General features: G+C 44.4%; 1 protein-coding gene across 10 annotated transcripts in view; it reads left to right on the plus strand.

Moving 5' to 3' along the window:
- Plekhg1 (pleckstrin homology and RhoGEF domain containing G1) overlaps positions 1 to 16183 on the plus strand; it is a 214311-nt gene that overhangs the window by 147552 nt on the left and 50576 nt on the right. For all 10 annotated transcript variants that reach the window (XM_050135707.1, XM_050135708.1, XM_050135711.1 and 7 more), the window contains one exon: positions 9255 to 9355. In XM_050135707.1, the coding sequence (XP_049991664.1) occupies positions 9255 to 9355 (101 nt within the window). The remainder of the gene's footprint in view (positions 1 to 9254; positions 9356 to 16183) is intronic.

A 16183-nucleotide genomic window follows, 5' to 3' on the forward strand; every position in this document is an offset into this window, starting at 1 on the left:
TGTGACAGATTAAGAAACCTAAAATGAGACCTGACCTCATGTCAGCTGCGGGGCTGCCCCTGACTCCAATGTTGGGTGTGAGCCCCACCCCCACCCTGTCGCTCTTTCCCCTTTCTCCTCTTTCCATCTCCCCATTTTGTCTTTTTAATTTCCCTCTTGCTGTTTGGTTTCCCTCTCTTTCTCTTCCGCTTTTAATCCCTCTCTTCTTTCTTCCTTCCTTTCTCTTTTCTTTCTCTCTCCTCTCCCTTTCTCCCCATCCTTTCCCTCCCTTCCTCTTCTTTCTCTTCCTCCTCCTCCTTCTTTCTTCTTCTTTCCTTCCCCCCCTTCCTTCAGAGATACAGGAAGATCTTTGTGGTGTCCAATGTGTGTGTCCATAGCACTTCCCACCCTGTTCTCCGTGGATGTGAGACGTCATGTCATAGACTTGAGACATGCTGTCTCAAGTCTTCTTCTACAGCCAAATATCTCAGATCTAACACTACTCTATTACCCCTCTTCCGAATAGTCAATATCTCCTTCTAGCATTGGAGTTAGACATTCATTCCTGCCCAACTTTCCTGAGATTGTTTCTGGGAAAGGTGAGGGACATCATGTCAGGTTTGTGCTTCAAATCCAGGGGATCCCCTTGTCCTCACTTTGGCTCAGTGCCTGATCTCCATCAGGGTGGGCACTGTATTCTGCAATACCCAAAGTCTTGCATCTCTGACACTCCTTGCTAAGCCTCTATTTTGAGGAGCTGTTGTTCCCTGCTCCTGCTAGGATTGAGGACTCCTGAGTGACTCTTTCCTGCTAGTGCGCACTGCTGGTCTACTGAGGTGGGATAGTGCTAGCCCTGAGATTCCCTAAAATCACATTTCATAAGCAGGCACTCGTGTGGGCTCTGACCCTGAAACACAGGAGAAGTGTTAGTTCCAGCTCTCTGTCAATGGTCCCTAAGAAGGACCCCAAATCTTCACATATGGACCAGAGCCCTCTTAGCCAACTGCCCACAGGTAACTCCAGTCCTGGGGATTTCTTGGAGATGTCAGCATAACCTTAGCTTGTCCCGGGCCGCTGTGTTATCTTTACCCCCAGATTAATGCTACCCTCTCTTCAGTTCCCTAAGGGATAGAGAGCAAAGGTGACCGTGCAGAGGTTCAGCCAGAGGCCTGTGATGCTAAGCCAGTCTATCAGGCTATCAGACATAGCCATCCCCAGGCATTCTGTGCAGAGGACAGTGGCTACGAGACGCCCTGTTTGGAGCAGAGTACAAGGCTGAGGCATGCAAAGCCCCACTGTCTATACATGGTCGGTTGAAAGCCTTGTCTCTGTTCACCACAAATCCTCAGATGTCAGTGAATATTTCACCTTGGTTTGAGAAGTCCCCAGCCTGCCAGACAAGCCTGGGACCACCCTACTATGGCTCCACAGGCCCACCACTTGGGAAAAAGGAAAAGGGAAAAGAGAAGATAGCAGTTGCCTAGGATCCTGGCCCAGTCATCTCCCTGCTATGGCCCAACAAAAGAGGAAACCAAGGGTCCTGTGTACTCAGTGCCTTCCAGCACACCTGCTGCCTCAGTGGACAATAAAGTTTCCTGTGGGGAGCTGGTAGAACTGCATGTTCCTCCTCAGAGACAAAATGAGGAGGACGAGAGGGAACCCTAGACTCAAACCACGCCTCTCATTGGACCCACTCCCTTCCCTCACCCTCCTTGCCTCCTAAATGCCCCTCTCAGGTTCAGGCCATGCTCTGTGCTCCCTTATGCTCTGGTCTAACCAGCCTCCCTGTGGTTGTATTCTGAGCACTGATGCTGAAGCATTCTTCAGTCTCCTTGTATCCTCTCGTTGTTGTCACCATTGCTAGGGAATTTGGAGCTCCCTCTATTGGATTCTTAGACTTTTTAAGAAAAAAACTTAGACTCGGAAAGAAGCTTCGGGACAATTTTCTTAGAGTCTGAGAGGAAAACAAGACAGGGCAGGCAAGCAGTAAATCTCGGCAGCTGCCAGGGGAGAGGAAACAGAGATGAGGAAGAAAGCCATTGAGTTAGGCCAGCGTGCTAAGCAATGGAAGTCAACAGGCAGCTGCAGGGCAGGGACCAGATGTGTGTCAGACAGAGGGCAGGGGGCTTCAGAGGACAAGTAGGAAATCCCAGAGTAGCTGGGAAGGCATGCTTAGACTTCTGGCAAGCATCCAAAAGAAAAAGAAATACGAGGAAGGGAAAGGGGAAGTTACACTTTTTTAAGTTTGACTGAGAAAGGGGCCAGATTGATATTGATACTGGTGGCATATATATGTATGTATGTGTGTGCGTGTATATATTATATAATATATATACATATATATTACACATATATGTGTGTGTGTGCCACCATTATCAATATCAGGTCACAATGCCGAGGATATATGTATATTCTCATTAAAGGACTGATTATTTCTTCCATCTTTTGGCATGGCTTTAGGTGAAATTGTCCTCTCTGAGGACTTGTCTTGGCCAGGAGACTAACAGACTCAGCTAGATTAACTCTTAAAGGAGTTAATCCCTAGCAAATTAGGCTCAGCTGCCTGCCCCCAGTATGTCAATTAAAGAAACAAGTTGCTATGAAATAATCTTTTCATACATTGTGAAGATGTGTCTTTGCCAAGATGCCTTCTGATTGGTTTAATAAAATAGTACGTAATGTTTAATCTTTAAAGTAGATGAGAATGTCATGTCTCCCCCCCAAAGCTAGAGGTATTTATTTTACCATTTTGACCAAGAGGCTGAAGAATGGTAAAGCTAGTGTTTACTTTTCTAGTGATACCAAGGAAATGGGAAAAGGGGTCCAAAGCCAACCACAAAGCACGCATATATCCTCTGTGGTCTCCTAAGTTACTGATCCCTGTAATACCACCATCTGCACAGCTGGCGAGAGCCTCCAGGATCTTCCCATCAGTTCAAGGCCTTGCCTTCTAGTAGTAATTAGTCTTGCTTTCTGGAGCCAAGTTCAACTCTGAACATTCTTCCCGCTATGGCCACTTCCATTCAAGGATCTGACTTTGGTTGCCCTGGACCTCATTTCTAGCTACCTGTATATTGTGCTCTCTTTCTTCTTTTCTCTACTTTCATACCTCATCTTCAGGGACTTGGCTACTCTCCCCTCTCCTTTATGAAGCCTCCATTCCTGTTATTGACATTTTTAAGGTGATATCCTAGACCCTGGCATCCCTAGCAAATTAGGCTCAGCTGCCTGCCCCCAGTATGTCAATTAAAGAAACAAGTTGCTATGAAATAATCTTTTCATACATTGTGAAGATGTGTCTTTGCCAAGATGCCTACTGATTGGTTTAATAAAAGAGCTGACTGATCAATAGGTAGGCAGGAAGAAGTTAGGAAGGAGCGTCAAACTGGGAAGTGGCTGGGAAGAGGGTCAGAGTCACCAGGTCACCAGCCAGATGCAGAGGAAGCAGGAGATGAATATGCTGAAAAAAAGGTGCTGACACATGGTAGAATGTAGATAAGAAATATGATTAACTTAAGATGTAAGAGCTAGTTATTAACAAGCCTAAGCTATTAGTCAAGCATTTATAATTAATAATAAATCTCTATGTGATTATTTGGGTAGCTGGCTGGTGGGACAGAGCTGATTGATAGGACAGAAACACTACACCCACAATTCAGAGTGAAAAGCTGAGAAACTAGGCCTATTCAATGTGGAGACATTGGGAAGGAAAACAGATAAAGGAGTCCAATGACTCTAGTCCACCAGGGAGCATGGAGAGCAGCGGGTATGTAGAACTAAGGAATCTTGCTCAAGTTATGTCTCTGTCCATCACTGATCCAGCTCTTGGGTGATTGCCTCCTGGGAGGCAAGTTCCTCCCCTGGCTGGCTGGCACCCAGGCTTCTGCCTTTCTCTTCTCCTCATTGTGGAAGTCCACCAAAATTTTGTTCTTTGAAATCCATTGTTTTCCAGTGGTCTGGTAGCACAAGTGTCTCTTTAAAAGGTCTCCTCTCCTGCCAAGGGTTATAATCCCTTCCTGGAATTGACGACTTCTGCCTTTGCATGTGATTCCCTTCTCTACTGAATATGTGGGCCCTTCTCTACTGGACACTTATCAGCTATTTAGCTGGAACTGGACAGGACCTGTTTGTTGACACTGGTATGTTCAGCTACTTAAAGAAAGGAATCTGCATGATTCCGTTTGTAAACTCCTAGCTTGTAAAACAGAACTTGGCATCTGCTCTTGATGCCCTCAGAAAAAGCAGGTGAAAGGTCTGGCCGAGCGAAGATGAGTGTCCTTTTACACTGTAAATTGATATACAGATATAGGTCAGTCTAGTTTCAGTGGCGTCCCAACACATACCAGGAGGTGGCCAGTGATGGCTTCTGGGAAATGAAGACAGTGCTCTCTCCAAAACACAGCAGCACCACCACCACCAAGAGAAAGGAAAGCTGTACGAGCTCTTATCAAATGAGCAGGGTGCAAAGTGTTCACAGCAGGATCTGGACCAAAGAGTGCCACAGAAATCCACTGTGTGGGGTTGATGGATAAGCAAGACGATGAGGAAAGAGGTTTCCAGTATCCTTCTGTGGTGGGACTACTGCCAAGCTAAAGAGAGTGCAGGAGAATATAGATCTAAGCCATTGGGAGGCCCTCTAGCTGTCTTTCACATAAGTAGCTATCTTTTCTTCATTGTGATTTAACTCTAGTAATTGCTAAGCAGCTTATAAGATTTTAAAACACAATCTCCAAGAAGAGAAAGTTTAGGGAAGCCAGTGGCTAAATGTCCTGAATCACCTTGTAGACATTGTCCCAGTGATCTCTGTAGAACTTTCTGCAGCAATCTTTTGTGTGTCTTTGCAGCATGGTTATCTAGACCAGGATTTTTTCAACTGTCATGTGTGTGCATGTGTATGTATGTATGTTTGTGTGAACGTGTATATGTTTCTGTGTGTGTATATGTTTGTGTATGTGTGTTTGTATGTGTATGTGCTTTTGTGTGTGTTTGTGTATATTTGTGTGTGTATGTTTGTGTGAGTATATGATTCTGTGTGTATATGTTTGTGTGTATGTTTGTGTATGTATGTGTATGTGCTTTTGTGTGTGTGTTTGTGTGTGTGTTTGTGTGAGTATATGATTCTGTGTGTGTATATGTTTGTGTGTGTGTGTTTGTGTGTGTATGTGGGTGTGTTTTATGTTTGTGTGAGTGTGTGTGTACGCTGTGTTATAACTTTTGTCACTCACGGTTGCTTTTGTAAAATATTAAACAGGGAAGAATAAGATATGCCAATTGTGGGGCTGAAGGGGTGAGTCAGTGTTTAGGAGCACTGGCCGCTCTGCCAGAGATCCGGGTTCCATTCCTACCACCTGTGTGGCAGGTCAGAACTACCTGTAACAACAGGTCCGTGGAAGATCAGATGTACTCTTCTGACCTCCATGGGCACCAGGCCTGCCTGTGGTACATGGACGTGCATGCAGGCAAAGCACTCATGCACATAAAATAAAAACAATAATTTCTTAAAATAATTTAAAAAGACATGCCAGTGATAGAAACACAGCCAAACTCACATCAACGTGTCAACATGCTTCCTCAGGTTCTCTTTATATTGTTGTGGGTTTGCCAACTGCTTCCTGTCCACTCCCACACCTCGACAGGCACCAGGTTAGACTCGATTTCGGTATTTTCAAATAAGAAGCTGGAGGAGAACAGTCATGTAGAAGCTGTTCAAGGAAGGGGATCTTAAGGACATAAACTGCTTAAAAACTGGATACTTTAAAGCAGATTTTTAAACCTCAGAAGTGAAACTGAGTGGCAGAACGTTCTCCTTTTGAGTGTCTCTGCTGTTCCTGCCCCCAATGCAGAGTGAAGAATTCATAGCCAAGAATTCTTTCCAGCGCAGACCCTTCTGTGGGTTGGTTATGAGCCATTTGCGAGCCATAGGTGCTGACATGAAGCCAGTGATGGGCTCTCTTGAGTTCACGGATGTCCTCGCTCTGTCATTTGAGCCCAGAGCGAGCTGTTATTAGGCTGAACTTCCAGCCTCTCATTTTGGCTTCAAATGATTACAGCTGCCGGGGCAGCCTATGCTACAGTCGCTTCCCGCAACTGGTTCATGGTTAACGTCCCCTATTTAAAAGACTTAATTATGGTCAGAGTAGGGCCATCCCGCTTTGATCTGTTATCTAGAATGACCTACAAAAATCTGGACTCCTAATGGCCTCTTTTCTCGGCGATATCAGAAAAGCAAGCAGCCTTTAAAACATAGGGCCTCTGCCATGAACTCTCAGCGTTTCCAAGTACTGTCCACCAGAGATCTGTTGAGGGGGAGCCACAGGCTTCGTCTCCAGCAGCAGATGCAGTTCTTCCAGGGTTGTAGCTGAGTTTTCCTTCCCAGCCTGCTGTAGCCACTCCTGTGCATTACATCTGTCCCCATCCCTGCTCTTACGTCTCAGCCTCGTGCGTCGGTATAGGCCAGGGTCTCTAGTTTAACTCCCTTAATTTGACATTCAAAATATTCCTTGAAAATGTCTGATTAGGATCTGGAAAGGTGGCACAGTGGTTAAGAGCACTTGCTGCTCTTCCAGGGGACCCAAGTTTCGTTCCTAGCACCCAGGTTGGGCAGCTCACAACTGCCTGTAACTTCATCTCTAGGGGGATCAGACACAGCTGGGTTCCTTGGGCACGTACACTTTGTGTAGAGTACACACACACACACACACACATTAAAATAACAAATCTCTTTAAGTGGCTAATGCCATACTGAGGTACTGTAAAAAAAAAAAAGCATGTATCAGAGTTGAGTATTAGATCATTTTTATGTACCATGTATAATTTAACAAAAATATTAATTTGTTTTGTTTGACATCTCTTTGGGGAGGAGTGCCGGCCATAGCCTATGTGTGCAGGTCAGAAAACAACTCGTGGGATTGGTCCACCAAGTGGGTTCTGGGGCAGGGAGGAGAGGTGGGGGATACTCAGGGCATCATCAGATTGATGGCAAGTGCCTTTACCTACTGAACCGTCCCACTAGCTCTCAGAGAGTGCTTTCTGATGAAGAGCAGGTGGTACATGTTGTTCAAATGTACTGTTGCTTCAGTTCAGCCCTGGGTAGCTGCTCTTGGCTGGACGTTAACTCCCCTACGCAAACAGAACTTCCTTATCACTGTCCCTCTGTGAGTGATAATGAGCTTCGCTTGCGGAGGTGGGGCAAAGAGAATGCCAGCAAACTACACTGAAACCGTGTGAGCCTGATTTCTTATGAGGTGTTCACTTCCAGGAAGGGAGGGAGAGAGGGAGAGACGGGGGGGGGGGGGGGGGGGGGGGGGGGGGGGGGGGGGGGGGGGGGGGGGGGAAGGAGAGAGGGGAAGGAAAAGCAGTTAGCAACAAAGCTTGCTTTAAAAGATAATAAAAGTCATAGTGCACCCACACTGAGACAATGGAGATGCTCTATCGGGAACTCACCAAGGCCAGCTGACCTGGGTCTGAATAAGCCTGGGTTAAAACTGGTCTCACTGAACATAGAGGACAATGAGGACTACTGAGACATCAAGAACAATGGCAATGGGTTTTTGATCCTATTGCATGCATTGGCTTTGTGGGAGCCTAGGCTGTTTGGATGCTCACCTTACGAGACCTGGACAGAGGAGGGTTTTCCTTGGACTTCCCACGGGACGGGAGGGAGGGAGGGGGACATGATTGGGGGAGGGGGAGGGAAAGGGGAGGCGGAGGTGGGGAAGAGACAGAAATATTTAATAAATAAATTTAAAAAAAAAGTCATATGTGGTAATACTTTTTAAATGGAAGGGACCAGAATGAAAACATATTTCGTATGAACAGTGACCTGTGCTACTTTAAGAAGCTAGTGACAACTTAGCCTTTGCTGTCTACAGAAGGAACAGAAAGAGTGAGAATAAGTGTGGCTAAGGAAAAGGCATAGGGAATGAGAACCTGATGGAGGTGAAACCCTAGCTTCTCTTCAGTGGGTTCTTTGGTGCACTGTCTTGTGGTCTGCTGGAATTTGGGGTACAGAGGGGAGCTGTGCTCTCTGTTATTTTGCGAATGTACCCTCCCCCAATGCTGTACCATACCCGCCCCCAGCCAATGCCTGTAGGTCACATCTTGTGCTTGGAAGGAAGCGGAGCTACAGCGTACAGTCCTGGGGAGGAGACTGTATTTATTTTTTTATTTTACGTTATTTCAGCTGTTCTCACTTTTTTTTTTTAATTCTGTCCTTGTTTCCTACTGAGTCCATTCTTCAGCAGTTGTGGAGACAGGAACATTGAGTTATGAACCCCTGAGCACACAAGGAGTAGAAGGCAGTTTCCCGTCTCTTGGCAACCCAGGCAGCATCTGGGCCATGTTGGCTTAACCCTCTGTGGGTCTGACTGATGTGGGATGTGTTTAAGAGCTGTTTAAGTGTTAGGCATATAAAATTATTTCCATTCCCCACGGTTCAATACTCTAACTTAACACACTTAACAAAGGTAGAGTTATGCTTACTCTCTAAACTTCCCCAAGTTGCCGTGGATCTGGTCCTATGCGTAAGTATCTGATGTCTTTAAGCCTTAACAATTTGTGTTAAACACTCTATCACACTTGAACTTTTATTTCTAATTTCCCACAATCTGAACTCCAAATGTGTATGACCAGTACTTGTGGAATCAAGAAATCATCAGCCTGGGGTATTGTTCTTCGAATTCTGTCTGCTTTGGTTTTTGAGACAGGATCCTCATTGTCCTGGGATTGGATAATTGTACTAGGCTGGTTGGCCAATGAGCAAGCGCCAGTAATGTGCCCATCTCTGCCTTTCCGGTATTGGGATTACAATAAGCATGTGTTGTCACCAGTGTGAGCTTTTTCATGTGGGTGCCAGGGCTTGAACTCAGGTCCTCACGCTTGCGCAGCAAGCACATTCCAACTGAGCTATTCCCTGAGACCCCTGAATTTTTTAAACACATAAACCATTCAAGGGCATAGGAAATAGCCTGCCCAAACTTTGACATTATCACTAACTGTGACCAGCATCCATAGAAGAAAGCTCTGATGGAGTGGGAAGCTGGGGGATGCGTTAATGTAGGCCATCCTGTCCCTCTCCTTGCTACAACGGCATGCTCCTTAATAGGCAAGTATTATGCTCGCTAATGAGAGAACATCTGTCTGTCATCTGTGGTGGAGGTAATGAGTGCATTAGTACCATAATTATTTGAAACAGATGCCAGTGATTCATCTTGCATATTAAAAATGTCTTAGAAGAAACCAGGAGTCCTAAGGCATCCTTCTCATTGGCTTCACAGGATTACCTTGCCTGCATCCGGGACCAAACAAAACTTCCCCTGGGGACTGAAGATAGGGCTGCTCTTTTTGGAAACATTCAGGATATCTACCACTTCAATAGGTAAGTCAATACCCTAAAGGTTGTTCTCGTATCAGAACGCTGTGAACTGCTCTCGGTCAACCACACCTAAGACATCTTTGCCCATAATCCTTGGTTCAGCTTCGCAAATGTTGTCTCTCTCTGTCCTCCTGGCTCAGAGAAGAGACTTAGCTCCCTGGAAGATCACTGAGGTCTTTTGTCCACAACAGAACGCAAGTGGGACATCCGAACATCACACTCACTGGTTTGGTCTCCAGAATCGACCCTAATGCTGGATTTTCAAGATGCTTTCTTCTGCCTAGAGAGTGTTGTGGGCCTAAGAGACAGACAGTAAACTCTAAGTTATAACAATAATTCCATTTCACAGATAATTATGCACTACAAATTATTACAATATTCTTGCATCTATTTGTGGTGTGTGTGTGTATCGCAGTAAGAGAAAAACTTGCAGGAATTGTTTCCTTCCCCCATGTAGGTTCCAGAGAAGGAACTCCTGTCCCCAGACTTTGGCAGCAAGCACCTTTACCTGTTAAGCCATCTTGCAGTCCCCAGTTCAAATAACTTAATTCACATCTGTATTAAATAGCTTCTAGGTGGGGGACCCTAGGCTAGAAAGTTACACGGGTATCTAAGGCTGGAAGCTGCAGGGAGTGGAAACAGGTTTGTGAGCTGTTGTAGGTTTGTAGCACAGCTTGGGAGACACAGAAGGCAGGCTAAGAACACAGGCACCACTGTTTATCCTTTATGAATTGCATCTTGGCTCAGCTATGCACACATCATGAATGAGTCTTCAAGCTGAGCTAAATCACTAAACCCTTCGCTAAGGGTTTCTCAACGAGGCTCTACCAGGACACACACACATGCACACATACACACACATACCCTCATCTCTTCTACTTTTTCTCATTGACATTCCACAATATCTAACATGTATTATGATGGGCTTCTCACAAAACATTCCAAGGGCAAGAATGTGTTTGGTTAATGCCAATGGATCTCAAACAGCTGTCTGGCTCATGGGAGACATTCACACTTTTATGAACAAATGGATTCACATGCCAGGAGATGCCATCTCCTGTGGCTGTGGGGAAGCTCTTAGCTGACATACCCAAAGGTCCAGCTCGGTGTCATCACGAGAGCAAGCATCAAAACATTCCCATTGGAGGTGTGCATTTGACACAGTGAACTGCCATCATAAAACTTTATATCACCCTTGTTCTGTGGCTCAAATATACTACAAGCTAAGCCCTATCCCTCTTTACTTATTCAGGCCAATACAGATGAGTTCCCCAGAGTCAGGGTCCACTTGTCTCTTTGGAACCCTAATATTTAGCACCAGCCTGGCTTACAGGAGGCAAGTTTCTCCAGTTCTAACAAGCTAGCTCCTAGGAAGCCCTAAGGCTATATCAGGGTTCCACTTGCTTGCTCTTATAGACCCTGAGAATCGTTTTGTATCTTCTGAGCTCATGCTTCTCCTGGGCCACCAACTGAAGCACCTAGGAAGCTCTCCTTAAAAGCCACCATGAGGGTACAGTTGGTAGATGGGGTACAGCTGGTAGATGGCTTACTGAGCATGCCCGAAGCCTTAGGGTGCTCGGCTCACCATGTGGAGGCAGGAGGATCAGAAATGAGGAGGTCATCCTCAGCCACATAGTGAGTTCAAGGTCAACCAGGAATCCATGACGCCACATCTCAAAATAAAAGAACAAGTAATATCTGGCCTAAATGGAATCATACCTCTCCTTTAAAAGCTCAGAAATTCCTAAAAGGGAGACAGAGAGACTGTGAGAGCAAGAGCTGGTGGATGACTCCAAAGAAACAGCGTTTTCCAGGCCCAGCAGGGCTGACGTACATATGAACTCACAGGCCATAAAGTCATGCACTGGATGTGCACAAGATCAAGCCAGAGAAAATCCCAGCATGGAAGGGTAGTGGGCATGATGTCCTGCCCCTCACCAAGAAGCTGTTGGAAACTGACAGTTGCTGGGAGAGGGGAAATGGGTTTTCTTCAGTGGAGTGGCACTGGGTATATCAACCACGTTCCTGGGTGAGCCCAGTGCTCAGGCGTAGTCAACCAACATAAACGGGACCCCCTCGGAGCTTCTTCTTGTTGTTGTTACAAAAGAGAAAGAAGTAAATTTGGGTGGGTAAGGGGGTTACAGGGAATCAGGGAGGAGTTGGGGGAGGGTGAAAATCTGATAAAAAAATGCTGTATGAAATTCTCAAAAAATAAATTAAAAACATTATTTTTAAAGCAATATTGGGACCCTACTTTCAGAAATGGACTCATCCGTCTGGGACGGGGCCACGGCCTCAGAATTTTCAAAAAGGCCTTCGGGTATTTATAATGTGGAGTCGCAACAGAGAAACACTATCTGGGTAAATCAGCTCAGCAATGAGACAGTGAGAAACACATCAAAAACTGAAGAAGCCACACTCACTAGTGATGTGCTGGTTTTAAAGCAGGCCCCTATTTAGCAATGCCACGAGTCCTGGCATAGTATCACTTTCTAGAGCCCGCTAATGATACTGTGACCCAGAAAGATGCTAGATACTGAGAGATCCCTGCCCTAGCTCATCTGTGGTTTGGCAATAAATTGATGGTGACCAGTACTTGAGGAGTGTTTCCTTTTGCCAGAGGCCAGACAGCCTCTAGAGCCGTCTATGTCATCCAAGAGTGCCTGCCTGCATAGCAGGACCCTGTGCTTCAAGCCCTGTATGAAGTTCAGGAAGCTATGCCTAACCTCAGGAGGGATTTTCACTCCTTGGAATTTACATGTGTGTGTCTCCTAGTCTAAAGGAAGAAAAACGTGAGTTAGCGAGACGGGACTCAGCAGCGAGACCCATTACGCAAAAGCTAGATATCTCGAAAGACCTTTCTACTCCTGAACCCATTCTTCATTCTTTTCTGTTGGATGTCCGCTGACGCTGAGAGCCATTCCTGTCTGAAATATGCCTGGGTCAGACAGAAGATGAATATACAGGGCGTGGTGCCGTCATGCCATGGCAGCCCATCACGTTCATGCCAGTGGTTGCAGAGATCACACTTGGCATTCACGGTTCAGGCAGTACCTTAATCCTCTTAGCTGTTCTGTGAGGTGGAGAGAATGCAATAAGACACACACATTTTATACATGAGGAAGCAGCCTTTGAGGCCACCAAGTCCTCTGTTTCCAGGTAAAGCCCAAGACTGGGCCACTTTGGATATTGCTTTTGTCAAATTCTCATGTCTTCCTCTGTTTTGAAAAATTATCTCTTATTTAACTTTGCTGTCGAATTATCTGGGTTCTGTGGGTTGGTTAGTTGTTTGCCTGTTTGTTTATTTGTTTGAGACAGGGTCTCATTATGTCGGCCAGGCTGTCCTCAAACTCAGTCTTCGTATGGTAGCCTCCAGGGTACTGGGATTGCAGAGGTTCACACCCATGCTCAGCTGCATACAGTAGAATTGTTGCCTTTGCTTTGTCCCCATTTGTTTGGATTTCTGTTTTCTTATATCTAGAATCTAAATTTGTAATTTAGATGACCCTGTGGTTGCTACTGTTGGTTAAAATGAGAACACCAATGTGACTTTAAGTCACTGCTCATGCATCTTTAATGATATTCCAATTGATTTCTCAGATGCAGCTGTCTGGCGAATCATGACGGAGCTTTAGATAATAGACTCTAAAGTTCTGCTGTTAGTAATTCCCGATTTTTGAGCATAGTGTTATAATATTGTATCTAACTAGGTAAGACTTAAGTCTCCAAAAATTAAAGGGGGGGGGGCGTATATTAGCCTGAAAACTTTAGCTGATTGGGTTTCATTTTTCTAAGACACACAGATGGAGCAAATCTAAATCTGAAAATCCAAAAAATTGGGAACTTTTGGAGCACTGGCCAAAGTTGAAAATTCCACATCTGATCTCATGTAATGTATCACAGCCATAACTCAGACCCACTGAAAACTACGAAATTGCCTCCAAGCTGAACGTACCATCTGCAGATGAAAATAACAGAATTCGGGTCTACACTTGGGTCCCGTCTTTAAGATAAAGAAGGCACTATGTCTATGCAGATACTCCGAACCCCAAAAGTACTTCTGATCCCAAACGTGTGGGTTAGGAAACCCTTGACCTGTGTATTTCCAACACACAGAAAATATAGAATGATACAATAGTCTGTATTCTATATCATTCTGTATTGTATTTCCGAAGCTTTCTTGTACCATATTTACTTTTTAAATTCCTCACATTTTAACGGCATCAAAGATCTCACTGAAAACCTCTCCTATGCCCTTCTCCAATGTCATTCTGCCCTGTGCAGAATGATAGAATACACTTAGTGCTGGCACACCAGTTCTCTGGCGTGGCAATGCAAGACAAATCTGGAATTGACTGAGACTGAGATTGTTATAAGGCATAAATACACCCATCCTGGTGTCATCCTCTCGTGTATTAAAAACTGGAGAAACAAATGGCTTAGATGCCAAGAACCTACGTCAGTACTGAAAAAGGAATGGGAGAGATGCAGGGTCAGTTAAGATAGACCAGCTTTCCCTGAATCCCTGTTTCATGGTAACTTACTATGCAATATGGTGCTCCATTTCCAAGCTGGCTTTGTTTTCTTTCCTGTTTTGCTGTATAGCAGTGATAGGGCAATGTTTCTAGGGACGGAACCCAGGGCCTCGCACATATTACACATACATGTGTTCTACCACCCAGCCACACGCCCAGCCTTGGGGTAGGAGTTTTGCCATCATTACATATATCTTTACTTGCTATATGCCCCCTGCTTTCCCTTGGTTCATACATGGCATGAAGACTGTAAACTCCCACAGGTTTCTTTTTTTCCACTCAGCATCATTTTTGAGCTTCAGTCCTCCAGTTCATGTAGCTGTCACGTGACTCTTCCCAGGGAGGCTCTGGATTTTGCATTGGGCCAATTGCAATAGGAATGCCCATGTGGAGCCCTCCTTGCTCCCTTCCAACACTGGTTTAATTTCTCCCAACTGACCCCTCCAATGGGCTTAATTGTTACTGTTTGTTAGTTTTTCAAAATCTGTATAGTCCTCTGTTGGTATTTTCCATAAATCTAGTGTTAAAAATGACATCTTTACATGACCAAGTCAACCTATTCATAGCTGCATGTCTCTTTGAGCAGTTATTTATTTGTTTATTGGTTCATTTTTGAGACAGGATTTCATGTAATCCAGGCAGGCCAAGAATTTTCAATATGGCCAAGGATGACCTTGAACTCCTGATTCTTCTGCTTCCACCTCCCACATCCTGGGATTGCAGATATACACCTGGTCCCATCAACCTTTTAAAATGTTACATAACAATTATTTAACAACCTTTCTCCCACATGGAAACATGTAGCTTTAAAAATTAGCTCCTAGAGACCTTAACGTGCTGACATTATGTTCACTAAAATTTTCTATGAATTCTCAACAAGAAATGTTTTTGATTCTTATGTTTGTCACTATATCCAAGGAGCTTCCAGGCTTCCCCTTGATATCTAACTTCTAGATATCTATGCTTCTAGAGTTCTATGTAGTCATTCTGAAAATAAAGTGAATTATTTTGTTTCCTTTCTTGGTTGTTCTTCCCTGGTGACCTCTTCTTTAATCCCACTGCTTGGAATCACCTTTCTCCCACAATGTCACCATCCTTATCTTCATTTTGACGTCATCAGAAGCATCGCCCTACTTATGAATTAAGTGTAACGAAACATAGAGAAACACGTCTCCATTTTGCTAGAGTTTATCAGAAATATTGTGAATAGTGAACATTACTGAATGTAGAGTTTAATTAAACTTAGCATATTATTTTACTCCTATGCATATTGAGTGGACTGCATTGATAGACATTCTAATCTAAATCATATACATACATCATTACTACAATGAACTGCTCATGGTGTTTTCCTTCTACATCTGTATACTGAAAATTTTTTATTCCTTTTTGTAAATAATAACATGATTTTTTCTTTCATTGTCTTCCTTTCTGTTTTGAATGTAAATCTCATGTCACAAAATGCAACTGAGACTTCATTTTGGTCTACTTCTTAGTGACCACGTCTCTTACTGTATATAAACCCTGCCCCCACCTCACTGCCTGCCCTCACCCTCTACTCCACCCCACCAGCCCTGAAATTGAAGTCTCTGGTTTGGTGTCTGGAACAAATCCCCAAATGATCAGAAACTGGGTTAGTTAAAAGAAACCACTTGAGCCCGAAAATCCCAAAGCCTTTACAAACTTGTATTGCCAACCAAAGGGAAAAAATGCCAGCACTCTTGGACTAGAGAAGCTGTCTAAACTGGAACTTGAATCTCTCTTTACGGATGAAGCATGAGGAAATGCAGGCAGTTCCTCCAAATTGAATTTCTATGTCTAAATTGTTGCTTGGCAGATTAAGATGATCAAAGCTCAAAGTAAAAATTTCCATTTTGCTTTGGATCTTTGTCTGCACTCACTCTGCCTATGTGGAGCCTTTGCTGGGCGCAAAATGCTGGACTGGGCCTGAGGCCTGAGGCCTGAATGGCCCCCTGTACAGCAGGGCAATAAATCATCTACTCGAGGACTGAACAGGATGCTTTGAGGGAACTGACGACCATGGGATTCATTTTGTTCCAGGGTCTAGTAAAATCATCACAAAATAAGCTAAATATGTCTTAAGTCACAAAAAATTATCTTTGGACTGTGCTTTTTTTTTTTTAATGTAATACAATGATTCATTGGAACATATAACAAGGCAGAGAGAGGCGGGATATTTTCTTTTTAGTACATTTTCAACCTACCACCATGACTCCCAGCTTTACACAATAGTAGGAATCTTTTTGTGGACAGTCTTCTTTCTGGCAACTGGAGT

Source organism: Alexandromys fortis, unplaced genomic scaffold (assembly GCF_014885135.2).
Source record: "Alexandromys fortis isolate MF-2015 unplaced genomic scaffold, M_Fortis_MF-2015_v1.1 scaffold_23, whole genome shotgun sequence".
In the NCBI taxonomy this organism is placed as follows: Eukaryota; Metazoa; Chordata; class Mammalia; order Rodentia; family Cricetidae; genus Alexandromys; species Alexandromys fortis.